At 41.4% G+C, this 27,516-nt stretch overlaps 2 protein-coding genes and 1 long non-coding RNA gene across 11 annotated transcripts in view; all 3 read left to right on the top strand.

Moving 5' to 3' along the window:
• Positions 1 to 14,601, top strand: part of ACTN2 (actinin alpha 2) — a 68,778-nt gene extending 54,177 nt beyond the window's left edge. Inside the window, exons 14-22 of one of the 3 annotated variants that reach the window (XM_062637398.1) lie at positions 636 to 776; positions 1,170 to 1,352; positions 2,526 to 2,660; positions 3,140 to 3,319; positions 3,676 to 3,822; positions 9,559 to 9,636; positions 10,770 to 10,835; positions 11,731 to 11,889; positions 13,250 to 14,601. In XM_062637398.1, the coding sequence (XP_062493382.1) occupies positions 636 to 776; positions 1,170 to 1,352; positions 2,526 to 2,660; positions 3,140 to 3,319; positions 3,676 to 3,822; positions 9,559 to 9,636; positions 10,770 to 10,835; positions 11,731 to 11,889; positions 13,250 to 13,408 (1,248 nt within the window). In that variant the 3' untranslated portion in view covers positions 13,409 to 14,601. The remainder of the gene's footprint in view (positions 1 to 635; positions 777 to 1,169; positions 1,353 to 2,525; positions 2,661 to 3,139; positions 3,320 to 3,675; positions 3,823 to 9,558; positions 9,637 to 10,769; positions 10,836 to 11,730; positions 11,890 to 13,249) is intronic. The other 2 variants (XM_062637397.1, XM_062637396.1) reach the window with 2 other exon arrangements.
• Positions 14,602 to 19,589: 4,988 nt separating this feature from the next.
• Positions 19,590 to 24,087, top strand: LOC134173385 (uncharacterized). Its single transcript, XR_009968228.1, has 3 exons — positions 19,590 to 19,825; positions 21,172 to 21,338; positions 23,616 to 24,087. It is a non-coding gene; the product is annotated as an uncharacterized LOC134173385 (long non-coding RNA).
• Positions 24,088 to 25,116: 1,029 nt separating this feature from the next.
• MTR (5-methyltetrahydrofolate-homocysteine methyltransferase) overlaps positions 25,117 to 27,516 on the top strand; it is a 58,828-nt gene continuing 56,428 nt past the window's right edge. For 6 of the 7 annotated variants that reach the window (XR_009968239.1, XR_009968242.1, XR_009968241.1 and 3 more), the window contains exon 1: positions 25,117 to 25,232. Coding sequence is in view for 4 of the 7 variants with exons in the window: in XM_062637385.1 (XP_062493369.1) it covers positions 25,196 to 25,232 (37 nt within the window). In the remaining 3 variants the exon portion in view is untranslated. The remainder of the gene's footprint in view (positions 25,233 to 27,516) is intronic. The other variant, XM_062637386.1, reaches the window with a different exon arrangement.

Here is a 27,516-nt window from a genome sequence, read left to right as displayed (position 1 = left end):
ATCCTTTCCTTGAATCTCCATTTCATTTTGATGTGGTTTAATTTGCAGATGGAATTGCTCAGAGCAGACTTGACAGTATTCAGCTGACAATGACAGCTCTAAAGAAACAACAAATGGCATGTGGTTTGTAGCACCACTCTTTAGGAATTTGATGTCCAGCAAGGATAACAAAAGCCATTAGGTGCTTACCTTTTCACATGTTTGAGGTTAATCAGGTGAGGTACAGGATAACGGCCAGCACTGAGTTAATTTTTTGGTAGTGAGTATTCCAAAACCTTGTTCCTTAAGAAAAGAGGAAGTCACACACATGTATGCTAAGATGGAAAACGTATGTTTTAACTCTTCCTTTCTATATTACAAAGTAGGATTAGCAGATTTTAATTGACTTACAAATAGTAATTTCACCTGTCATCCTTTTTTTTTTGGCATGTACCCTTTTTAACATGTTGCATATGAGAGTATCTACTGCAATTAGTCCTGTTGCTTTGAGTGAGAATCCTTAAAGCAGGTGGTGAAATCAGTCAGCAGTACAATCAGTTGCTTTTGAAAAGAAGAGGCATGACTGTGCATGGATGGGTATGTGTGCGGAGTCTTGGCCTGGTAACAAAGGAATGTACCTTTTCTGATCTGTACAGAGGACGGAGAAATTGCTCGAAACAATTGATCAGCTTCACCTGGAGTTTGCCAAAAGAGCTGCTCCTTTCAACAACTGGATGGAAGGTGCTATGGAAGACCTACAGGATATGTTTATTGTTCACAGCATAGAAGAAATTCAGGTACATAATTGTTTATTTTTTGGCATACAGTCACAGGGAAAACAAGAAAGAAAGCTTTTCCTTCTTGGAGGATAGAACACATGTAAGAAAAAAACAGAACCTATCTGTCTTGACATTTTCTTTATGACAGGCAATGTCTCTCTATTATAAACAGGGGGTTTCACTGGTATGAAAGAATATTCCAGAGATCATGGAAGAAGTGATAGTCCTGATAAAGTCAATGAGGAGTGTTTCATGGATGTATCTGCCTGTATTATTTTCTGTATCTACAGATACACGTAGGCAGGGTATTTGAAAGGCTGAATAGGATCTGTGCTTATTTACAGCAGATCTTCCAGATGTTGGAAGAAACGTTGAAGTTATCATGCTTTCCTTCTCTCTTTCTGATTTTAGAGTTTAATCTCTGCACATGATCAATTTAAAGCCACTTTGCCAGAGGCAGATGGTGAAAGACAGGCCATACTGTCAATCCAGAATGAAGTTGAAAAAGTTATTCAGAGTTACAGCATGAGAATAAGTGCAACTAATCCTTACAGCACTGTTACTGTGGAAGAGATTCGTAGCAAGTGGGAAAAGGTAACGTATGCTAAATACATAAAAGACATTTTTACATGGTATTCTAGTTTAGGAATAGTGAGAATATTCACCGAATTTTACACTAAGTCTGTAAATTATTCTAGATCATCAGATGCCAGAATGAACTTTCTATAGTATCTTATGCTCTCTCTTATGTTTGCTAGGCTTGCTTCACAATATCCCTTAATCCCATCACTCAATCTTACCTATGTCCTTTTTGGCTTTTTGGCAGGCAAGAGAAGCATGAGTTAGAGGTAGTGCAAAGCTGGTGGCTAGCCAGCAGATGAGCCAGGGGGTGCTCTCAAAAGAACAGGAAATGATTGTGTTCTTTCTCTCGCTATAAACAGCAGTTCGTGTGTCTCCTGTACCCCGCTGCTGCTTTTCACAAATGTAAAAAATTATCATCTTTGGACCATTAATGTCCTGTCCAATTAGATTGAAATCAGCAATTACCTTAAAAAATTACTGGGGAGGGATTAAAGAGAGGCTCCTAGAGCAATCACACAAACTATTTCATTTGGAACCAAGACAGATAATATGCTGAAGGTAAATGATTGTGTAGAACGTGTGGGTTTACCAAATACATAAACTTACATGGACAATAACACACCTTCAATGGGTTATACAAAACAAACAATCAGGACTAAATTCAGAATGTCCCAGGCAATCCAGAAGGATAAGCAAAAAGAAGAAAAAGAAAAGCATTTACAATTCTTTAGATACCTTCAGCTGTACATGATGGACAGAATGTGTCTCACGTTATCCTATTGTAACAGCTGTGCTCAGATAAAAGGTTTTGCACTCAGTTTTCTTAGAATTCTTACTTGGAGATTGAAAAATCACCTGTGTTTCAAAAGAAAAACAAAGTAACTGCTCTAATAGCAGTCTGAGTTGAGTAATTGTCTTGAACTTGAGTACAGCCAGAGGTGAGAATTTCTTCTCTTTCCATGTCAATCTCTCTCTCTGGTCAGGCTGTCTAAGACCATGTTAGTAATTTCTTATGTTAGTACAAAATTGGTAAATAAAATAGTGATTATGTTTCTGGCTTGTCCTGATATCAACCTTCAGACTAATAAGAAAAAATAGTAACTGTAGACTTATTCGCTCCATTTGTTTTGCTCCACAACTGTTCAATTGTGCCTACTCACACTCAGTGCTTTCCCATTCTAACAGGTGAAGCAGCTGGTGCCTCAGAGGGATCAATCCTTGCAGGAGGAACTAGCCCGCCAGCATGCCAATGAGCGCCTGCGTCGCCAGTTTGCTGCTCAGGCCAATGTCATTGGGCCATGGATCCAGACCAAGATGGAGGTGAGTCTCAGACCCTCACACAGAAACTGATGAACAAAGTGGTTTATCATTTTCAATCTCTGCTTTGTATGCAGGTCAGCAGCAATCTCCATGATAGTTCACCAGCTGTTTGATTCTGAAGTATTTAGTGCCTGTTAAAATGTTTTTTAGAACTGTGGAAGCTTGTACAAGTGGTAACTTGACGGTGAGCAGGAGATGTAGCTTTGAAAAAACCAGTCACTAAACAATTACTACTTAGCTTCTGCTAAGGAAAGAGACCAGGATCACTGGGGTCCCAATACTAATTCCTTAAATAAATCTGCCTCATTTATTTTGAAATATGTTTTCTACTGTAAAATTGATCATCTTCACTGTATGAAGGTTTTATTAATATTGCTTCTTACTATGAAAGTATTATATATTTTTATGAACATTGGGCAAATTAGCAAATCTGAAGCTTAAACACTGTGGGTGGGGGGTGTCTTTGTCTCTTTTGACAGGAAATTGCCCGCAGCTCTATTGAAATGACAGGGCCTTTGGAGGACCAGATGAATCAGCTGAAGCAATATGAGCACAATATCATTAATTATAAACACAACATTGACAAACTGGAAGGAGATCATCAGCTTATACAAGAAGCTCTGGTGTTTGACAACAAGCACACCAACTATACTATGGAGGTAGCCATTTACTCCCCTTTGTACTTGTTAGTTTATTCTGCCCTCTTCTGCCATCTAACTACCTTCTCTGATCTGAAGAGCCTGCAACAGATGATGGTCTGTGGCAAACTTTCTAATAATCTCAGAAGACCTGTTTTATTTTAACTTATTTTTACTTTTAGTGAAGAAGTACCCATTTAGAAAACATATTTTTATGAAGACCATTTATATTTTTAATGATCTTTGATCATAATATAGAGATTGTGGTATGGAAAAGGTATCATAAACACTTAGAGCTGCTATTTTGCTTATAGTACTTTTTATACTCAGAAGAATATATTTGATTCTTTAATAAATCAGTATTTTCTCTCTCATAGCACATCCGTGTTGGATGGGAGCTCCTACTTACCACCATTGCTCGAACTATCAATGAGGTTGAGACTCAGATCCTCACAAGAGATGCCAAGGGTATCACCCAGGAACAAATGAATGACTTCCGAGCATCATTCAATCATTTTGACAGGGTACAGTACTCCTGCTTTTTCTCAACTCACAACATGCATTGTTCCCAAAAGCAAGTCTCTTTTAATTCCAAATGGAAGCCTTTTAAAAAACTGCAAATGTAGTTTCATGGTCTTTATTTTAAAAGAGAAAAAAAAGATCAGTTAACAAAGAATTGACAGCCTTATGAAATAACGGCATTGTACAGATAAATTAAAGATTAATTTCTACTCTTTAAAGGTAATGAAAAAATATAGTTCTGCTAATATGGTTAAGTATTTGTTCAAATAACAGGCAGAACTGGATAAATCTCTGTGGTTTGGAATATAACATGCCCCTTTATTTTAAGGCAGTGCAGCATGTTCTACTTGCCAGAGGCTTCCATCTCATCAAATTTAGTTGTAATCTGGATTCCAGGTTTTTTTCTTTGAATCACAGTATTCCCCTAGAAAAGGTTTGTAGGGAATATAATTGGGGCACTGATAGCTGTCAAGGAAAATCCTTTTTTTTTTCTGGCTGCATGTGGGAAATACGAGGTTGGGTTTTTTTCAGTTAATCTTATCATGGATAAATAAAAGTAGGAATGAAAACACTAAAGAAACTCAACTCACTCTTGTAAGTTACACAGTATTCATGGATAAAAGATTAAAAAGAGAGCTACTAATTGACACAATAGCAAAATACATGCAGACAGCAACCTAACATTCCCAGCTGGAGAACAGTCTGTGTATGTGTTAGCTCTGCTGGCTCCATGCTCACATGAACCCGCCTTCAAAACCAAATTCACATTTATAATACTGACAGAAGATTACCATAATACAGCACCAGGCTGTGCCTTTTTTCCCAGTACAGATTCCTGAAGTTAGCAGACTGTGCTTAAACCCTAACTGTAATTATGATTATTCTGTAATCTCATGAGTCGGATCCTTCAAATCATTTCAGGCTATAACAAAATGCTGCTTTCTTTTCACTGATGTCCTGTTTGTACAGACCTACTCAAAATGGTTACCCATACCTGGACTTCTACTTGATGTGCATTGGATGCTGACAGTCATAGTTTGCTAAATGTTGTTTAGAATATCCTTAATTATTTGGAAAGAAAATCAAAATTGTATTGTCAAACCTCTGTTTTCTGAAGAAACACATAAGCATAGGGAAGGTCAGCTACACAGGAACCAGGAACAGATGTTATGGAACATCTTAATGTGATTCTAGTGCAGCGTAATTCCTTTTTGTATTTTCTAAGGAAGCGGAAGATAACATCACAGAAGCAGAGATAAATTTCCTGGGGTGGAAAGAAGTAGGACACTAAATGACTTTCCCAATGCACTGGAGCAGATAACTGAGCAATTTGAGCTATTAACAGCAGACAGAGTACCAGTCCTGGACAAATTACAGGCCAGTATTTGAGAGACCCTAACCCTATTAAGGCAAATCAGGGACTTTGCACAAAGATTTGATAGCTCTCTAAAGATGAGGACTGAATCCTAGTATGTCTTACTCTAGATGGCAATTTCTAGCATCCATGTGTCTTTGTAGTTCATAGATGAATTCTCTGCCACGCTCGTGGCAAGGCTGGTTCAGTGGCTAAGGGGATATTACAGGCATTTTTGGTGCCTCAGAAGGTCCTGAAGGGAGAAGCTAAATCCTACACAACCAGCACTCTGTTATGGACCTCTAGGCTTTGCAGATACAGTAAAAATTTGAAATAGCAAAGGATACAATAGAGCAAGGCAGGTTGTGTAGCCTTGGAAGAGGGTGCTGGTGTCACATAGCTGCAGGCAGGTTGGAGATGGGCTGTGAAAATAATGCATAACATAACAGCTCCTAGATCCTTGCCTAACCCTGGCTGCCTCCTTTCTTCTGCCTTTAATGAGTCATGGCTTCAGGCAGTGTCCGTTCTGCCCTTGCCTCTGTTGCAGGAAGCCTTAATGGCTGGGTCAGAGGTGGGAGATTCTTCATCAACTTCTATAGCCTCAACAGCCTGGGTCTGGACTGCAAGTTTAGATGCAGACCTTACCTTCCCCCATGACAGATATAATCCAGAGACTTGAAAAAGAGGCTTGTAAGGATCATGATAAGGAAAGAACCATTTTGCATATGCCCCCTTTAGTATAGTCCTTTTAGCATCAGACATGGGAAACTGGTCTAGAAGGATTTTTGCACTGACACAGTGCAGCAGTTACATTCTCAGTAGCTGAATGCAAGGAAGAAGGTAAGATCTAAAACCACTCAGTCATCAAGCCAGGTTTTCTGCAGGGGACATATAGTAGAAACACTGATAAAAGAGAAACTTAAACTGATTAAATTACCCTGTAATTTGATGGGCAGATGCAACTCAATCTGCACAGGCTAGGAAGAGACATTGGCCAAACTGTGTTTGAGAGAGGCACACTTGTTTTTCATTTTTATATCCTTCCTATGTCAGATGGAATTAGCAGTGTATGTATTAAGTTTTGTTGTGCTTAGCAGCATTTCTGAATGCCTGACAGGGTTTAAAAACCACACTGAAAGAACTGGATCTCTGTTCACAGTGATGAATAGCTGGAAAAGATCCCCAAAATGAATACTGTCCCTGAGGAGTAGGCTTTAAATACCTAAGCACAACAGAACCATTTATGCATTCTATAGCTCTGACTTCTGTGGCATTTCTCCATTGTAAGACATACTTTAATGTCTTGACTCTTAGTATGTTTTGAGGATGTGAGCAAAGTACTAATATGCGAAGTTGTTCCCTTCCCTGTTTTAAAGAATGTATTTTGGTAGACATAAACCTAACAACTTGTTTTGCTTATAGATCTGAGGAAGGAATCGCTATCTTCCTCCCCAGGAAGAATATATAAAAAAATAAGAATCTTGCAGTTCATAATCCATTATGGTGCTTAATTCTGCAGTTCTTTACCCTTTGAAAGAGAGCTAAATAACTGGGTGAATTGTTTTAGCTGGCTTCTACATCTTAAACATTTGGAAGAAAACTATTCAGGATACAAGTGTTTTTGAGGGGGCTACACGCCTCTGACACTCAAACTGCAGTAAGTGGGCACCATGCATATAAGAATTACACAGGCAGGAAGAGTTGTGCCTCTTTCAGTGTATCCACCAACAGAGGTGAGCTAGCACAGAAATCATAACAAGTTATCCTTGTTAAAGACAAGTGGTAAATATGCTATCTCCCTTGGGTCATGGGGGCTGCCCTGTAGGTTTCTGTGCTTCCAGCAGGCATGTTCGCACACTGATACCCCAGAGGTTGTTATTCCTGAGGAGGATGCTGCTTACCCACTACTCCTTGCTGGAGGCTGTGCCTCCAGGCACAGTCTAGTTGTAGGTATAAATATAAATCTTTAGCAATGCAGGTTTTATTTCCTTCCTTAATGTGACTGCATAGAGAAATAAAGTGGGACACAATGTCTGAATCACAGAAGCAGTTTAGAAGTGCTCAAAATGGTGCATAAGCTGAATAATGGGATGCAGACAAATAGGGACACCACACAGATGCATTGTCAATCACTGATCTTTAAGTCTTTCTATGCAAGGATTCCTTTTTCAGATTCAGTATATTTAGTACATTCTAATAAGATTGCAAAATACGTGACAAAATACCTGCAACTGCTCTACATGTAATATCCTAATGGCTGTTAATGTATTATACTATTGATCTTTGTGCAAACTACAGATTTTAAGTAGGAGCTCTGCATGCCAAATGATAGCATCATGCCACCCTATATTTTACTAACAGAAAAACAAGAGCTCCCTATTAAAGGAACCACATGATCAGGCTTATGCAGGCCAATTAGCATTCAGGAACCTGGAGGATGTATTTAAGAATGGATTACTTGGACTCAGAAGCTCACTTTTTTAATAAGGCTACATATAAATCACAAAGGGGAAGGAAAAGATTTCTGGGGACTAATAATGAAACAAGGAAGGAAATTTCAGTGGCTTACTTTTTATTTGCAGGAAAAGATGAACAAAGCAAAGTTATTTGTATGCTTTAAAAAATTAATTTCAGTACTTAATGGTGGTCTGAAACAATAAAAATAAATACAAAGAAACATTTCCCAGTGATACAGCACTTGCATGGACTTGATCTATGCATTAACTGCAAAATACCATTGTATCCCATGAAACTCTGATGCGCTGCAAAGGCAAAGATCCCTTTTCAGGACATATATGATGCAGATTAGAAAAAATCACTATGAGAATGTGAAAACCCGCTGTAGCATGTGGCACAGCTACTTGGACCCTCACTGGGGAGTCTCACTTAACCAGATGATGGTTGTGAGCTCCAGCACAATCATTGCTCTCCTCTCCTAAAGAAAATGGTTTCTTGGTAGAACTGCTGGCATTTCTTACTCCCATCTGCCTTTTGATACCTGTTGTACAACTACCGCTGCCATGTGTGCCTGGTTAGGGGGCTCATGCACATACTGACCCAGGGTAGTCAAGTAGCTAATAGTCCTCTACCAACACCTGATAGATAAAGTCACCCAGTATATCTTCAGCTTTAGAAATAAGGTGAAATGAGCTGACTTCACTCCTGGTGCGACCTGTCTCAGCCTGTCTCCAGGATGGTTTTTGAGAGTTTCAAGTCAGCCTAGTTCATCATATTTAGAATGATTTATAGCAGGAATTATCCTATAAAATGGAAACTTTAAAGGAAAAAAGTTTCACTGTGATTATGGCTTTTAACTAAATGCTGCTTCAGTTTTGCAGCTTTGCTTTATCTCTCATCAGTGACTTCCTGTTGTTATTTTTCATCTTTCCTTTATGGAGCTGGTGGAGGTTGATGCAGAGGGAGTCAATATAATAACAGCAAGATATGTCAAAAATGCACAGTGTTGCTAACTTTATAAAGCGCCACTTTATCCTATATTAAATAAACCCAGTGCATTTGTTAAAACTCATATCATTTTAGTTGTGCATAACTATATAGAAATTTAAAAAAATAGATTATTCATTTAGGAGGCAAATATGAAGCAGACAGAAAACCTTGGATCTTCTCCAATCTGCCAGTCTGTAAAATCAATAAGGGTAATATTTCATCTTAGAACATCTCTTTAATTGTATTCAGGTTAACTCAATTTGAAGTACACCATTGATAGGACACATTTGGTATGGACAGAAAGAAAACGATGAGCCAGTCTGTTTTTAAGACATTAATGTGGGTTTCTTGACCTGCCAGATGGAAAATAATATTGGTTCAAAACAATGATCCAGTTTGATGTGGTGTTACTAGGAGTCATTTAACCTGGAATTCAATGGGACTTTTTGAAAGTCAGTTTTTTGAGCAAAACTTTATGTATAGGTTATTAAAGAAGACAGATGATTGAAAATACGTTATGCCAGTTGTAAACTCATTTTGTACTTCTACTGTCTTTTGAGATATGCATACTCTGTTGTTAAGTAATATTGCCAGTGGGAAAAAAAGGTTTTGCTTAGATTCAGTGATCTTTTTATTGCATCTCACATACACTATATGACAACAGAAACTGAAGGAAGCAAATGGCAGTTTGGTGGAATAAAAAGTGCTTTGTCAGCAAAAATGTTTAGAAAGGACCTCTAGCTGAAGTAAAGATCTGTAGTTGAAGTAAAGACCCTCTTTTACTAAGAAAAAACCTACATCATGAAACCGCAAAAGTTGTATCCTTTTTAGGTAATTCATTGCAATATGTAGAATGTTCTTTACTAACCAACTAACCTGATCTGTGATTTTTCTTTCTTTCACCTTCCCAAATGCATGACCTCTGATGGGATGCTAGGATGAATCTGACAATCTGCATTCTGATGAATTTAAAGCCTGCCTCATCAGTCTAGGCCAGGTTGGAAATGACCTGCAGGTAGAGGAAACCAATATTGTTCTGTTTGCAGATAGATCAGATAATACCCAAAGAGATGGTGGGTTTAAATTACAATGTACTGGTCATAATGCTTTGAAAAGATCCTGTCTCTGGGAAGACAACTGGATTAGATGGACTGTTGGCATCACTTGGAGCTGTATTTTTCTATGCATTTTTCAAAGACCTTTCAGGTTGTTTCTTTTACTTGGTTTGAGATGGTTTATTTGGAATCTACTAGGTAACTCAAGGAGCTCCTACACTTCTTACACTCAGACTTTTGCTATTTTTTCTTTTCCTCGGGCTCTATACAAGCTCTCTATTGCTGTGTCCTGATTTAGGATGACACAATTCTCCCCTAACAGCTACATTATATCACAACGTAGAGGAAACATTTATTTACTTTCTAACTATAATACATTTAATGTTTACTCAACTTTGAGTCAAGAATGCCACAGACACGATATTGCCCGGAAAACGAGCAACCTCTGTTTGTACAAGGTCATCTACTGTTCTGCTTCCAAGTCTTGTAAGTCTCATCCTTTGAGCCAGTGTGCACATCTCTCTGCTGTAGTCCAGGTCTTGCGGTCAGAAGAAAAATCCCTTACTTCCTGTATGTCAGCAGACAGCTCTCATAATGCACCTACCTTAGCCTTGGAGTGGAGTATTTGAAACAGTCAGTGACACACTATTTTCAGACTGTTTTTAACTATACTTTAAGTCACTACAGCATCCCGTGCAGAACCTTTCAAAGACATTTCATATTAGGGAGGCAGCTTGAGCATCTCCTGAATTTGACTAGTTTAGTAACAAACTTTTCTCATTGCCCTTTTCTTTGTCTTCTCTGGTTGTGTTCTCTGTATTTTTGTCTCCTTCACCTCCTTTTATCCTTTATCTCTCCCTGACCTTTCCTGATGTTACTTTTTGTGGTGAAAATGTCTGTTTCTTGTGTGTAACATGTTAGTTACTTCTTCCTGCTTTAAAACTGATGATGATTCCGGTGACCTGCTTGGGCAATATCAATGAATATGTTCATACACTGGATCAAATATGCCAATGGTCTAAACTCGTCATCTCTGGAAAATGGATTCTTCAAACCTTCTCTTCTATATTCCTTATGTTGTTTTGGTCAATAGAGGAAGAATGGATTGATGGACCACGATGATTTCAGAGCTTGCTTAATTTCAATGGGTTATGATTTGGTATGAATTTTAAGAAACAATGGCAAATGATTCTGCTTACAGTTTATAACATTAACAGAGTGGCACTAAAGCTTATTTAAATTGGCATATTACTAACAATGTAATTTACACTTTAGAGATTCTTGTTTGCCTTTTCTCTATTTCCAAATGGTGAAAAAAGAAAATGAGAAGTAAAACTAGACACTTGAAAACCATATTCTGTGGTTCACTGCACTGCTCTTTGAATTAAGGAAACTTTAAAAGTTGAAATTAACGGTTAGTTATTGATTTTTTTTTTTTTCTTTCTCCTTTTTAAACTGCATGAGGAAGAATGAGTTTGATGCTATTTAATTCTCCTAAGCTAGCTTTGGGCTTGCATTTTCTTTCCTTCACTTATTTATTTTAAAATTTCATGCCCAAATGCACCCTTTTTAGTGGAAAAAAGGATTAGCATTAGTTCATCTGTCCTATATTTGGCATGAAATTTTCAGAATTGTTTCCATTGTAGATACACTGAACCAAGAAGTAAGTACACTGCTTCTTAGGCTATTGTTTCACCTCCCTTTGTGTTACCTAAATTGCAATGGATTTAGGACAGGTGGAAAATTAAGTGTTAAGTTAAAACAAGCTAAAAGGGCACTGAGGGAGGCTGGGAGGGGGGAGAAGTTACAGAAAGTTAATTGAAAGGTACCATATTTAGGAGAAGGAGTACATTTTTCAAAAGCACTGAGTCCTTTCTACAGAAGAGAGGTGCGCATTTAAGATCCCAGATTTCACTGACATTTATGTTCCTAAGTCAGGAAGATGCTTTAAAGACTTGGTAACCACTGGTCCCTTCTGGTTCATGAGAGACATGGGCTGTTGGCGACTGATGTTATGGTGACCACTTTTTTTCTTGTTTTGGATTCTGTGAAAGGGTGAAGCAGAGTTTGCCCGAATCATGTCTCTGGTTGACCCCAATGGGCAAGGAACTGTCACTTTCCAGTCCTTCATTGACTTCATGACCAGAGAAACGGCAGACACAGACACGGCTGAGCAAGTGATAGCTTCCTTCAGAATCCTGGCTTCAGATAAGGTCAGTCATCATGCTGCTGTCCAGGAAGATTCAACAGCTCTCCTATTTAGCTCTTCTTTGCTGAAAGTCTTACACAAGCCTTTTAGTAAGAGTGAAGCTTTATTTTCAGTTTGTTAAGACTTCAGAGAAAGCCTTTGCTTTTTCTTCTTGTTTGGAACCAAGACTCTTAGCTGAAATAGGTGCAGAATTCAAGACTTTGTCTGTGTACCCTCATATCACAGAGGCAACATAAAATCGGACATCTTAGACAAGACTTAGGCAGTTTGTCTGTATAACAGATATACTGTACATCAGGTTGTTCCCACACAACAGCCTTGATTAGAGGGGAAATCATTCTGCCTTTTGTGCTGTTGTCTGGATGTTTCAGCGCAGAGTCTGGCCCTCTGGAATACAGCCAGGGTCAGTTGCACAAGACAATACCTAGTTGTGAACCATGTTGCAACCTGACAGCTCATTCAACAGGGCGATGCAGTGTGGTGCACCCCTATCCTAGGAGGAGCAGGAGAAGAAGGAAGCCTCCTCTAGCCACTGAGTTCATGGAGGAAGCTTTGAATTTGGCATACTTTCCTCCCCACAGCCAGATCCACTGGTGAATGAGTGGTGTATGAAGATGAAAGGGAGGATAATGGCAACACAAGAGCTTCTGAAAGAGTCAGGGCCATAAACAATGCTGCCAGGAAACCAATTCTGTGCTACGGAGAAAAAAGAGATCACAGCAGCCCTAATTGCCCAAGCTCGCTCTATTGATTTTCTCCTTTTGGCTGTTTGTATTGATTTTGTGATCCCAGTTACTGCGGATCACATTTTGAATTCCAGACATGTTTTTAGTAGGAATTCATGTGGAAGGTGAAAGCCAGGGTCTCAGGAAAAAATGGTTTTCATTACATTGCCTTTTTAAATAATGTCAAGTCTCTTAACAGGAGGGTATCCTTCATATCAGAAATACAAACCATTAAGAGCATTAATGCATCTTTATTGCAAGTACATTAGGACCTTAAAGCTAACAGGATCTAACTGAAAATGTGCCTGTCCTGTTGCTGTGGAAGGGACAGCAGTGCGCTTTGGAGATACTGACTAGCTATCCATGGATGGATGAGCTGTTATCAGTAGCAGTTTACCTATGGCTGCACACTGCTTGGTAGCTAACACGTAGACACATAGCCTGAGACTGGATTTTGATCTAATCAGTTTGCTGGTAAGATATTCCCCTTCAACTCAACATCAGGGATGGAATTTACTGAGGAAGATATTGGTCTCAGAGAAACAGGCAGGATGTCCAAGCTTAATAGTCACAGATACAGATAATATCTTGCATCTGAAAAATACATTCTGAATTTGTCAATCCTTTCCCCTCTCCCAGCCCTATATCCTGGCAGATGAGTTACGCCGAGAGCTGCCTCCTGAGCAAGCTCAATACTGCATCAAGAGAATGCCTCCATACACTGGCCCAGGTTCTGTTCCTGGGGCTCTGGATTACACCTCATTTTCGTCAGCGCTGTATGGAGAGAGCGACCTCTGAATCTGTAATTGACCATCTTCACGGTAGACACTAAAGATACCCACCTTATTGCCCAGATTGCTTCTCAAAAGGTTCAACAAGCTGATTTAAAAATGAGTTTTACAAATACAGTAGGTACCGTCAGTGTAAAGTGCTAGTAACTAAAGTAACTAGTGTATATTCAAGTGTGCGGCATGCTAGATTTCTGCATTGTTGATTTTAGGTTGTCTGTCCCATACAGTGATAGAAAAAATATATAAAAAAATTACAAGCTATTAACATTGGAAATATCCATTCAGAAAACAGAATGTAAAACCTAGAAGTATTGCAACTCACAAAATATTTCTCCATTTTCAAAAGCTTTCAATGCCATACGTGCTTCTTTTACAATGTTCATGAAAGTATGTTAGAAGTCATGCTTTTTTCTTTCGTAGAGCAATATTATTTTCCTCTATTGATTTCTGATTTTGTATGCTTCTACTGGTGGAATTTAATAAAATAGTAAAATGCAGTTTTTCAGGGAAGATATATAGCAACCAAGTAAACTACTTAATTGCAAAAATAATCCAGAATGCTATGCTTTTGTCTCTTAACGATGGTTTTATCTTATCACAAACAGTTGTAATATAGGGGAGAAAGCCGATTAAATTGCAGGTTTAGAGTTCTGTAAGCAGTACTTTTCTTTAAGGCCTTTAACTTTTACATCTGAGGGAGTACAACTTTTATAATCTGAAATAATAAGGAAGCTAATTTCATGTGAGCTTTTTGTTTTGAAACCCTCATTTTTGTCTTGTGTTGGACAGTCTTTGTTTCTCAGTATGATAAAGTCAGCCCCTTGTTTTATTAGTGGGCAACATTCATCTCTATCCTGCATAATGCAAAATCCCATCTGAGCAAATGTAGTCTGGTTGTCTTGCAGCTTTAACTGTTCAGTACTCAAGTTTCAGTTTGTCTTGACTTCTCCGGGATAGCAGGCAGTTCTGTCTGTATTATGCTCCTGTGTGCTAGTTGTTTACTGGTTTTTTGTTTTTTTTCCATCTTGAGAAATGACAGAGAAATAAAAGCAGTAACTTTTTTACTTGAATCCTACCGACACTGAGGAAATGCAATGTAATCAAACAAAGCCATTTACAAATGGTGATGTGAGCTGTGCAGCCCAGTGCTATTAAAGCAATGATGTGCCTATTAAATAAAGTATGCTTTTCAAAACCTTATGAGACTCTGTTATTGGCAGTTATCTAGTGGTGCCCTCCAGAAGTGGAAACACTTCTGAACATTAAAGGAGGTTTCAGTCTGCTAAAAGTTAAAAAAAGCCTGTTATGCTTTTCTGTACACTGTGTTTGCTTGAACAACAGTTGCTGCATGCTGGAGGGAGATGTATGACTTCACCAAGTGAGGTGGAACTCAGAATGCATGGGACAGAGTTTCCATTTAAGTCACCTGAGCACAGCTGTCCATAGCTTGTTAGACTCCTAGCTTAGACTGATTTCAGTAAGACTTAGGCACTAATGCTTTTGAAGATGTTGGCCTTTTCTGTATCTCTCCTTTTCCTCATGCAAAAGAAATGTTAAATACACAATGATGTTTTAATGGCCTTTGCTCTTCAATCAATGAATGGGAAGCATTAAAAATGTGTTTGTGATTTCAGTTCTGAAGGTAAGGTGCACGTGGTGGCAGCAATTTCAAAACAGCCCTGGAGGAGACAGGCAACGACTAAATGCCACTTCCTTCTCCACTTTGTGTTCAATGACCAGCAGAGGACTTACAGAAATACTAGGCCTAGAACCACATCTCCTACAGTGCATGTGCAGCCTTGCACACAGCCAGAACCTGCTGCTGCCACTGCTGATACTGAAATGTGCAGTGCTATCATCTCTTTTTGTGATGACAGTGCCTGTTCAAACTAAGTTGGGAAGCTCTGCCATAAACTGGTAGCATTTACAGCTAAATGACTGCTGGGCAGGCTGAACCCTATTAAGAAATAAATCTGTATATCTCTCATTGAAACATTTTAATCCAACTAGAAGAATAAAACCTTCAGCTACCAAACATGGTACAAAAGCAAAATCTCAGTGCTATAGGCAGGATTATGCTAAAATTTGGCACAGAGACAATTTATATGACACCTCTATCAAGTGTCATTCATGTTCTCTACCTGCTAATTTTTGTATTGTGATATTCTTCCTAATTTTCATAGTATAGAAGAGACTTCTAAACTGCTCCTTTAGCTAAATGTTCTGTTGATCAAAGAATGTGAGAGATAATGCTATCAGCAGCAAGAGAAAAAGACTTTTGCAAAGTAATTCTTTCATTCCCATATCAGGTTTCTAATTTCTAAAGTAGAGGGAATAGAACCAGTGGCAGAGAGCTGCAGGGATTTATTCCCCATCTTTACTTGCCTAAAATGCTATACCATATTTATTACTTTCATAAATATGAAGTAATAAATACGGTATATGGTGCAAGATGTATTAATATTTATTGAATACATCTTTCATGTAAAAGAAAGATGTATAATAAAGTTGTTTCTCCCAGCATCAATTATTTTTAGGGTAACTAGATTAAACAAGTCAGCTGTGCTATTATATCCTCAACTTTTCAGGTTCTTTCATCAAGTTCCAGGGCTATGGGCTTAGCAGAGAGTTTTCCTTTTCTTCTGAGGCTCCATTTTTAGTAGATGGCATTTGCATTTTTCTGTAGAATCACTCTTATCACATCTGGAATCAATGTAGTGGCACTTTCTGTCTATGCAGTTCCGGCAGCAAACTAGGTTTTTACTGTAAAAAAAAGAGCCCAGTAACTAAGCCCAAATATAAAGGATACAGGAAAACTGACAGTTCTAAACTGGATTTTATTTTCATCTTTTTATAAAATTTGTGATTCTTTCCTAATCTTAAGCCAAGGTGTGGGGTGCCACCACAAAGGACAAGTCTATCTATCTCCACTTTTTCAGTGATCCTATTTATTTATAAATAGACCAGTTCCCTGGTCCAGTTACCATGCTGGCTGGCAACACATATCCAGGACACTGGGAATGGCAAATTATCCCCTCCAGCAGCAGCCTGTATTTGCATTGCCTTAAAGTGATGGTGTATCTGTGGAACTGGGAACACAGCCACACACTTTCACTGGAAGTCCCTTATTATTCACAACAGAAGAATGTTTATGTGTAGACAATAAATCTTGAGCCAGTACTAGGAATACCACTCATTTCCCTTATAAAGTAAGAGAGCTACATTAAATGACAAGCTCAGTCTTTCCTATATGTGAGCTTGATGAGGATTTTATATTCTAAGCTTCAAAAGAAATTCTTCGGCCAATTTGCTAGATTTTGGGAAATTTCGTTAACATTTGTAATTCTGCTTTGCACAAATTTATTATCAGCACATTATTTTAATTAATTGGAAATTAAGTACATGACATGAATGTCCTGAAGGGATAAATCTCCTGAGCCTATTATAACACCTATCCAGCCCTCGTCTACTTGCCTCATCTACTGGCTGTTCTGTTTCAAAACCCGGCTGTTTTATTTGGCCCCAGTTCATGGAAATTTTATTCCCTTCAAGAGACCTGTTAATGCTTTAAGTGAAAAATGCCCTTGAGCTCTCTTCTCAGAAGGACTGGTTATGACATGTGCTCTCCTGAGCTGGAGCCTTCCAACTGCCCAATGGCGACCTGTGTCAGCAGCTCAGGCATAGAAGAGCTCTGCAGGCAGACCACCGACACAGAGGCTCCTGCTTCAGGTTTTAGCTAGTCTGCTGACTAAAGGAAATGTTTGCATAAATTGCCAGTAAGTCTTGTCTTGTTTTGGACTGAACTGGCAATATAGGCACACCAAATGAATGTAATTTGAAGAAAAAAAAACACCACAGCAAAGCCTAGAATGCCTATATCAAACATTTGGTTCAGGCTTGCTTCCTGGCTCCGACAGTTACCAGTAGTAGGCACAATGGGAAAGTATAAAAGCGAGGCAGTGTGTGGCCATCTGTGCCCAGAAAAGTCTCTGAGCCTCCAGCAATTTGTGGGTCGGGAAGTTGTGGAATTGTGCAGCGATGCCAAAAATTTAGCCTGTTTTTTCTGTTAAAGCAGTATCTTCTCTGAGAGCTCTTTTTGTATTCCTCTCAGTAGGACCTACTCCTATAAATTCTCCAGCAAGTTATTGGATATGCTTAAAAAAGGTCTACTATTTGTCCCTTTATCTTTTGCAAACTGTTCCTCGTGCTCTTTTTGGTTCCTTTATTATCTCTTTAGACTTAACCTGCAGAATTTATAATCCTATTTTCCTCATATGGACATGATGCCAGCTTTCTGAAGGATGCTTGCAAAATGCAGGCAGTCCAAGAGAGAGGAAATCCTACCTCCTGTGAGATAAAAAAAAGAACAAGCAAACGAAAACAACAACAACAACAAACCAGTCACAGTTTTAATGAACTTTTTATCAAACCTGATTATTTAAATGAAAATCAAACACCAGTAATGTTTAGTGGATGCCTGGGTGAGCATGATGAATGTATCTGGCAGACACAATGCTGTTGGGTGTTACATCCCTGAGGTCCTACCTACTGACACTGTGATTAAACCAAAGACACAGAATTTAATATTGTACAACCTGCTGATTAACAGTCTTGCTGTTATTTGTGCATCATCTTGGGACAACGCTCCAGGACAATTCCAACTTTTAGCTTTGTTATTTGCTAACAGAAGGTGACAAAGCCTGATTTGCCACAGCAAGTTGGCAAGCAACCAGACTGTCCAGCAAACGATTTTGCCTCTTGTTGGAAGTAACAACTCTGTCATTACCTGAAACGATTTGTGGGAGAGGGGGCTGTACCATTACGATTTCGATATAAAAACGTACAAGTATTGTATTCTTAGGCATCGTTCTATTGTTTCCCATTTTTTATTTGAATATAGTTGCATATTCACTTGTAAGAAGCTGAAATTATTCATTCTTCTTAACAATACATTTCTATCAGCCACCTGAACTTAAGATGCCTGTCTCAACATCACTCCAAATTAAATATTTTAATTATGCTTGTGCAAGCCCTTCCTTCCATCAAAACTGAGTAACTGGCTTTTTCAGTTTATTTCAGCAAGAAAATCTGAAACCATCCCACTACAACTGACCCCAGCTGACCACCCTGCCACTCTCCCTCTTCTTGGGCAGGTTTTTTGTAAGACTCATTGTTCCTTCCAGCCAGATCAAGAACCCAGATGGCCCAGCTGGCTGTATTCGCAGAGGACAACTGGAATAGCCACAGCAGAGTAAATATTCTGCCAAAGTACTCTGGAATAGCTCCTTATGGTAACACCTGTCTCAGAGCCATTACCCTTTTTCGTAACAGTAGCATTTAGCTGAAGTGCTGCTCTGCAGACAGGACTGCCTTTAGCAGTGGCATCTCCCTGCAAGCATTACTGTCTCTTCTCATTGCTTTCCTTTCTTAACCAGTCACCAGCCTCTTTCTGTGACTGCCCTTTTCCCACTTCCAACAGCTGTCCTTTAGAGCTTAAATGTTCCTGACTGGAGATGTTAGCTTAAATCTAATTTAAAGATCTAAAGGCTCCCTTGCATTCGATTTGTAAAGGAGACACTTTATTTCTACTTGATCAGAATGCAGTTATTCTTGATTTGTACTAAGCGATTAAAAGAAAGTATTATTCCCTTTGCTTTTATTTAAAAAATATTTACAGAATCACAGAATCATAGAATGGTTAGGGTTGGAAAGGGCCTTTAGAAAGTATGCCATGGGCATTCCCTTTGGCTCATTGGTCTTGAACACTGCCAGGGATGGAGCATTCACAACCTAAACCTATTCCAGTGCCTAACCACCCTAACAGGAAAGAATTTCCTCCTTATATCCAATCTAAGCTTCCCCTGTTTAAGTTTTAACCCTTTACCCCTTGTCCTATCACTACAGTCCCTAATGAAGAGTCCCTCCCTGGCATCCCTACAGGCCCCCTTCAGATACTGGAAGGCTGCTATGAGGTCTCCACGCAGCCTTCTCTTCTCCAGGCGGAACAGCCCCAACTTCCTCAGCCTCTCTTCATACAGGAGGTGCTCCAGTCCCCTGATCACCCTTGTGGCCCTTCTCTGGACCTGTTCCAACAGTTCCATGTCCTTTTCATGTTGAGGACAGCAGAACTGCACACAATACTCCAGGTAAGATACACAAGACCTTCAGCATTAAGGTTCTTTTCTGTATGGTAAGTTTATACTGTTATACCCTTGCATATTTCTTTCATTTAATGTTTTGATTTGAGAACAATTTTCTTTCTTCACGGTTAATATTTCCAGCAAAAGCAGTTCTCCTGAAGGGTTCATATTTCTGGGACTGGTTCCTTAAACTTGTTTTGTAGCTCATGTCTGGGTCTCAAATCCATGCCCTCTGTCATCTTGCTCCTGACCTCATCAGATTCCTGCTCAGCTCTTCTGTTTCTGTTCTCCTACCTAGAATGAATTGAACGTGAGAGATGAGAGCATTGCTCACACCACTCTGAAAGAAAAGAGTATTGTGATTTTACCTTCTATGAAGGGTAGACAAAAAGTCACTGCTATGTCTGTTTACAAGCAGTTTTCACAAAGGGTTGAAGCCTATCGGGTTAGACTTTAAAACAAACTGAATGAAGCGCGCAGTCTCGAAGTCCTTTAAAGGAAAGAGGACTGCCTGTAAAACATGCTTTTCTAGCAGATAGTTGATAACATATAGGATTGTTTCTACATGTAGGGCAGAGAAAGCCAAGTAGGGCACTGGTCTTTCAAGGAATTTTATGCAGAAGTGTTTCCTCTGCCCTTGTAAAATACGTGAACAAATTCGCTGTTCCATGAAAGCAATCTACATTAATAAAGGCTGTTCAGCACCTGGAATGGAGTTATGACTGACACCCAGGAGCACTGCAGAATCTCTCCAATGACACTCATATCCTATGACCTGTGCATGTCCCTGTTCTCTGCCTTGTTGTGCTACGTCTGCACTACCAGGATGCAGATGGCTGCATTACTTGGCTATGTCTGCACTTCTCATGTTGGCCACCCCTCCAAGTTCGCCACACATTTCTACAGTCTTTCTTATTAGACACATTTTTCTTAGGTCTCAAGCTGTGTTGAACACAAACTGATGTGCTTACCAGGTAAGGTGTGATCTCATTTACAGTACAGAAGCACTTCTTGTGTCTGTATCTCTGAGCTAGTCCACCTGTTGGTAAGACTGTAACAACACCAGCAGACTCCAAATGCCCTCAACAGCTACACATCAGACCTCTACCCCTGCACCTTGCACCCATTAGCCACAAAGATGCTTCTAACTCGGGCCCTAATCCTTCCTCCTTGCTATGTATGCTGTGTGCATGCTACATCCTGCCTAGTCTACAAGACTTTCTTGCTTGACTTTGGCCCTGTCTCATGGCTATGGTGTCTAAAACATATCCAAAAGCTGAAAGACTGTGCTAACCCCCGTGTTTCATCTTGCACACACATGAAGTGAATATGCCATTTGAATACACAGGTGTGTATTCCAGGTCCTTGGTCCTGGAAAAAAGAATCAAGATATGAAGATGTCTTTGTTTGCTTCAAACACTTCCTGGTTTTAGAAGATCTGTGAGAGGAGCTGGGGAAAGTGGTAGTTTGAAAATACCTTCAAATATACTTGAAATACCAGAACGTGATCTGACTTAAAGATTTTTTTTTTTTCTTGTGAAGGATATTTGGATTTATGGTTTAATCCTGTTGCAATTGAGAAGACATTAGGTTCACTGAAGCACCACTTATAACCACCTTCAGAAGTTAGGATTCTCACCTTGATGATAGATGTTTGCATGATATTTAAATAGGACTAATTTTCAACAGTTTAAAGATCAGGTTTCTCAGACCTGAGAGTGATGGCATCTTTGTGTTCTCCGTTCCTTTAGGCCATTGCTCCAGCAATTCTAAGCTCCTCCTGGTGTTACTGTAAATGTATAAAAGGGAACAGTATTTCTACAGCCTAATTTAGTAAAATAAAAACAACAGTCCGTAAGACAGAGAAAAAGCATTTTTCAAGCTTAAGGGCATGCACACTGCAAATCCTTGAAGGTTTCCTGCAAACACACCATGTGGTAGTGCTTCTCATAGAAACAGTTCAAAAATCTTAAAACTGTAGATGTGTGGCTGATGCGCGGATTGACTCCACAACTCACTAGTTGTAAAGTAGGTATGCTTTTTATTCAGCTCTGAGACACACGGGGATAATTCCTCAAAGTCATGCATACTTCAGTGTTGTTTCCCTCTACATTTATTCTCTAAAGTTACACATATTCATAAGGTTGCACAATATGCCTATACATAGTCATGTCCCATCCCCGCTTCGTATTATAATGAGTTAGAAGGTCCTTTGCGCCTGCGCAGTGCCCCCTCTGGTCATGGGCAGGGGTCTCAAGATGAAGTAAATGAGTCTTCCTCCTGTGGGTAGGGGTCTTCAAGATGAAGTAAATGAGTCTTCCTCTTCTTGAACTTTTCACCTTTTAGTCTTCACCTATGGCCTTAGGGTTTGGTCGGTGTCCCAGCCATAAACCACCTGCATCTCCCCCTTCAGGCGTCTGCTTTTCCTTATCAATAGCTGCTAATCAGTAGAATCAGGCCTCTGCTTTTCCTTGCCAATAGAACCAGGTGTCTGCTTTTCCTTATCAATGGTTAGTGCCTTTGTTCTGCTTAGTAGGCATGATAGGTACAGCCAATACTTTTGTTTAAGCAAACAGATTCCTCTAACCCCCCTGTACAACCCCCCTGTACAACCCCCCTGTCCACTGGTTAACCCTGCATATCATGGCAACCTCAGCATAGGGATACGCACCAGGATTCTTAGCCCTGTGCAGTGCTGTTGTCACTGAAACTAAACCAAGAAGAGGGACCTCAGATCCTCTTAACACTGCAAAACAGTGTGGCTGAAGTTCTGTGTTGATATTCGCTTTGTTGGATGAGCTGGTGCAATAATCACTACCTTTAACAGCTCATTCCTCTTTCTTTCACCCTCTGGAGTGTGTCTTGCGTGGGTTGAGCTCACTCAGTTGTCTGTACAATTCCAGTCTCTCAAGCAGATAAACAGAATCTGAGGCCAGGAAGCTGATGCCCTCTCTTCCTGCTGCTGTTCCTATGTCAGCCCTGGAGACAGCTCAGCTGCAGAAAAATTGGACCAGGGACCTGTTCCCACTGTTCCTGTTCTTCCAGCTTTAAGGAAGAATTGTGCTCAGGGGCTAGGACCCGCACAAAGAAATGCATGGAGATAATAGGGTGTTGTAGGATGGAATTTGGGACTGACTTCACAGCACCACAGTCAGACTGGCTCAAACGGGTTGTGAAACTGTGGAGTAAATGGGATATGTGAAATGATCCTTTTCAAAAGCACCTTCAAATTTTCAGCTTGCCTTTTTTTTTTTTGTTTTCCGCACTGACCTACTTTGCAGCAGCTACACAAACAACTGCATCAGCACGCAGAAGGACGTGCTGAGCTGTGGTACAAAGATCTGTCACCACAAAGCAACTGTGGAGGCAGTGAGCTTTTTAACCTGCATTGCTGACAGAGAAAATTTTCATAGCGTTATGTGGCATGACAAAAACCTTGGAAGTTGTCTAGAAGTTGAGCAAAAAAAAAAAAAAATACACACCCTGAAATCTCTGAATGAACGGTTCTCAAAGCACCGCCCATCTCTCTTATGTCTGCAAATCATGTATAAGAAGGATAAAATGAAGCACTCTCTAGGAGTACCTGACTTTTACTTCTGTGTAGCGCATTCCACTTCCGTTGTTGGGCTTTTAAAGTTTATAAGTTTCCAGACCTTCGCATCTTGCACCGGAATTCTGGAGCACATTTTTGCAGTGGGAGCTCAGGCTGACCACTGCAGTGGCTCACCAACAGGCAAGGTCTGCTCTCCAGCAATGTCTCCTGGCATTCAAAACCAGTGCATGGCCTCTAGAACTGACACTGGGCTGCTATCTATTTAATTCAGACATATACATTATTTGAACATAAAGCTATATTTTTCATATATACTTGCACCACCACTGACCAAAGTAACAGCTGATCATAAAAGTTCCTAGATAGCTTTGTACTCAAAGTGTTTGTAACCAACTGGTTTGCATCTCAAAAGAAATATCAAGAGTAAACATTTAGTTTTCAGAAATCCCCTATACTAAAGGATTTTCACTAATTTTGAGTCCCCTAAAAATTTTCCAGGCAAAATGCATCTTTACCTACAGTATTCACTCTGCTTAAAATATTGAACCAGCCAAGGACAACGGGACAGGCTGGTCAATAATCCATTTCACAGACTTGCTTCTTGTTTTTATATTTTGAATGCTGTACTAGTTTAAATGACATTGCTGTTCATGTGTATTGCAGGCTTTTGATTTATTAACACTGTAAATGAGAGCAGCAGTTAACCCCTTGCGCTATTCTGACCCTTGACAAGCAAGCATTCGCCATGCACTGTGCAATGGCAGAAAGGCTGCTTCACAGTTGTAGCAGGGAAGTGTTTCTTTGAAAATGGGAGTCCTCAGATAATAAATTGGAAGGATATATCATCAGAAGCTAAACTCTTGCATTAAAATAAGGCATATTTTACTTTTGTTCAGCTGTCAAACTATGCATTTATTTGCTCCATTATAAACTTGTTCCAGCTTTACATGCCATCAACACATATCCATAAATCGCTGGCAAGCCTGATTTCCAGTTTATGCCAGGTGTATTGATTCGGAGAAAACTCCAGGAACTTGCCAACGGAGTTTCAAGTTGACAAGCAGGTATTCTTTATTGCGGCACCGGGAGACACGGGGGATAGCTCCTCCTAACGTGTGTCCCCGAATTGCTATACAGGTCATCCTTATATGGTTACTGAGCATATTACATCATTTTCCAAAAGGTTTCCGGCATGCATACAAAAATGTGGTGGTCTTTAAGGGTCGTTTACTTTTCCTAACAAGCTTAATTAACATTACAGACATACCAAGCATCCTGGCCTTCTGCTTATCAGTTAGTTTAACTGCTCTCATCCTGGACATCTGCTAGTCCGGGATGCTCCCCATCCCAGGTCCTGTCCTTCTATTCTGCTTTTCTCACACCTTTTGTACTGAGGCCCTGAAACTATGTCAACTACCTTCAAGCACCGCAGTTATTTTCCATTACAAAGCCATCAAACTTAACATTACTTAGAACTGATTACATTTTGTACTTTTGTGCCTCCTTGTCTCAGTATTTACATCCGCTTCCTCACAACACTAAGTTTGTCTTTAGCCGCACGAGAAGTGCTGTCGGCATTTTAAAGACTTCTCCTAGATGAGGTGACAACACGTTTTGTTTAGCCCTGCCCGGTACCAAACCATCCCCCAGTAACTACAGGGGCATCTAAAGCTACCCCTATTTAACGTCAGGGGAGCTAGGTGGCCAGGCTTTGCTTTCCTCGTAAAGCCCGAAGAGCTGCCGTCCCCAGGCTGCAAAACGAAAACTAACCAGCTCCTACGGGCAGTTTTCAGCCCGCGGCTGTCGGCCCAAAGTCAGCGGGTACCGCTGCTCTCCGGCCACTCCCATCCCGGGTCAGATTGCTCTGACCGGGGCCTACAAGGTCGCTGCCAGGCGCTGAGGGGCAGCACCCCGAGCCCCGCAGCCTTCGCCTGAGGTAACGCATGTGACAGGCGGGAGCACACCGCCCCCCCCTCCCTCCCTCCCGCTGCCTGCTCCCCCTCAGGCCGCTAACGGGGCGGAGCTCCCCCGTCAAAGGGGTGACGCGGCGGCGCTGCACGCTCGTGCTTCCCTCGCGCGGCGGCGCTGACGCTTCGGCAGCATGGCGCCCACGGGGCTGGCCGGACCCGACCCGCCGGGTAACGGGCGCGAGCGCCGGGGGGTGGGTGGAGCTGCTGCGTGGGTGCCCGCGTGCGACGGGTGCGTGTGTGTGAGTGTGTGAGTGATGTCGCTGTCCCATCCCTCCGTGCTTCAGGCTGCGGCGGGCAGGGTCCCGCCACGTGCCGCTTGTTGTGGGAGCGGTGGGCGCTGCCGACCGGCGCGTGGGGCCGGCGGGCGCCGCGGTCGCTCCCCTCCCCTCCCCTGCTGCTTGCCAGCCGCTGGGCACACGCCGCAGCCGCGCTCTGGGGCGGTGCTGGTGCGGCGCTGCCAGGGGTTGGCAGCAGTTAGCGTTTGTAAAACCCGCGTGTGGCGGCTCGGCGGGCGTGTGAGCGCGTCACCCAGTGGTGGTGCCGGCGGCGGTGGCGGCGGCGGCGAATAAGGGTGCTTGCTGCAGGAGGCGCGGCCGCCCAGTTGCAGAGCCGGTCCCTTGGAGTAGGCTTCGCTCTGCCTAGGAGGGGTGCGAGGACATTAGTTAAACTGGAAAAATAAAAACCAGCTGCGTGAGAGGCTGCAGCTTGGTATGGGCGGTGCGCCAGTCGCTCCGGGGCTCTAAGCCAAAAGTGCCTTTTTGCAGGTTAAACGCAAGGCGCTGTAAGGGAAGAGAAATAAAATCAGCTGCAAGTTGGCATTGTTGGCGTCTTAAAATAGACAGTTCTGGCAGTGGCTGCTTTCAGTGGTGCTGCTACCTGCAGAGATCTCAAACGCCTTGCTTTTTAGTATTTCTGAGGGAATGCCTGTTGCTGAGCCTGTACTTCAGTCTGGGCTTGCATCCCTCGGTTTATTAAACAGACCTGCAGTCCTCCTCACTGCAGAGCTGTGTAGGGTGCCGACTTCATGATCAGCTTCTGTGGTCTGAGGGTTTTCCACGTTCCTCTGGCAAAGACGACGTTGACCTGCCCTTTCTCCAGTGATATTTAGGGTCAGGCCATGGCTAGTGACTGTCCTGGTGCTGCAGAACTAGGTTTGGGTTGGCTGAGATAGGAAACATGGGAGGGTGTTTCAGCAGCAGCTTGAGAAGTAGTGGCAATGAGAAAAGTTCTGCTTGGATGGAAGCAAAAATTGTGTGGCGGAGGTGTTTCTGGAGCCTTTTGAACAGGCAGAAGGCAGTAGATGGTGGTGTGTACCTCTGGCAGTGATGCAAAGGACCCGTGTTCAGGAGCAGGCTGTCAAGAAGCTGACCGAAGCACTTCTCCCTAGCCTTTCAGCCAGTGGCAGGGCATGCCACAGAGTGAGACCACGTTGGTCCGGTGGCTGGTTTGTTTCCCTGTGGCTTCTGTCTGTAATACATATCAATCTGTTGTGAGCAGTTTAATGCTGGGAGATGGACACTTGTAATTTCAGTGTGCTGCACAGTAGCTTTTTCAATGACAGAGAAACTTGTGTTTGGAACTGGTGGAGGAAATGCCGGTTTGCTGAATTGGAATGTACAAATGTGGGGTGGCTGTGTTGACCATTAGGACAGATCAATCTGGGAAATAAAGGGTTCTGTAAGTGCCTAAAGCTCCTTGTAGTTCTTCAATTTCTATTCTTTCACGTTAATGTAACAAAAATACTGTAATACTGTCACAGCTGGGTTGATCCTTTATTAAAAGCTTTGGAGGCAACTTGCAATCCTTTATTTCCTTCCAAGTACTTGTATACCAGACTGTTTTATACTAAGAATAAAATTCAGAAGTGTCTAAATAATCATAGGATAGCTAGGGTTGGAAAGGGCCTTAAGATCATCTGATTCCAACCCCCCTGCCACGGGCAGGGACACCTCGTAGGCAACACACCTCCCTCGAGACCGGGTCAGCCCGACAAATGCGTGCCTCTGTGCCCTTCAAAGCCGAGTCACCTACTACTGTGACCCGCCGCTTTTTCCGGGAGGCACCGGTAGTGATCCTCTTCGCCGCTGCATCAGCAGGTTGTGCACTTGGTGCGGTGGGCGTTTCCTCGTTAGCCCTCTGCAGAGCTGCAAAGCGGTTTTAGATGGGGACGTCGGAATTTGGAGGAAGCCCCTTGCTTTTAATTGGCCTCTTTTTTATTGTGTTTGTTTCGTTGTTACTAGCTCCCAGCTTCCTGGATTAACACCCTTTTCCTTTTCTGCATGCGCTATGTCGGGCGCTTGTGGTCCCTGCACAGTTTGGGCCTGGAGCAAGCAGTCCAGCTCTCCTGACACCTTTCAGCCTACCCACAACGTCTTGAGGCTCAGCCCCTGCTGCGGTAGGACCTCCACCAGGCCGCACCGAGTGCAGCCCTGCCCATTGTGCACCCTCGCCT

The sequence above is a fragment of the Pezoporus occidentalis genome, unplaced genomic scaffold, assembly GCF_034315485.1.
Source record: "Pezoporus occidentalis ecotype Australia unplaced genomic scaffold, CSIRO_AGI_Poc_V1 ctg52, whole genome shotgun sequence".
Taxonomy (NCBI): Eukaryota; Metazoa; Chordata; class Aves; order Psittaciformes; family Psittacidae; genus Pezoporus; species Pezoporus occidentalis.
Note: the sequence above shows the minus strand (reverse complement) of the source record. Positions and strands in the feature narration are given on the sequence as shown.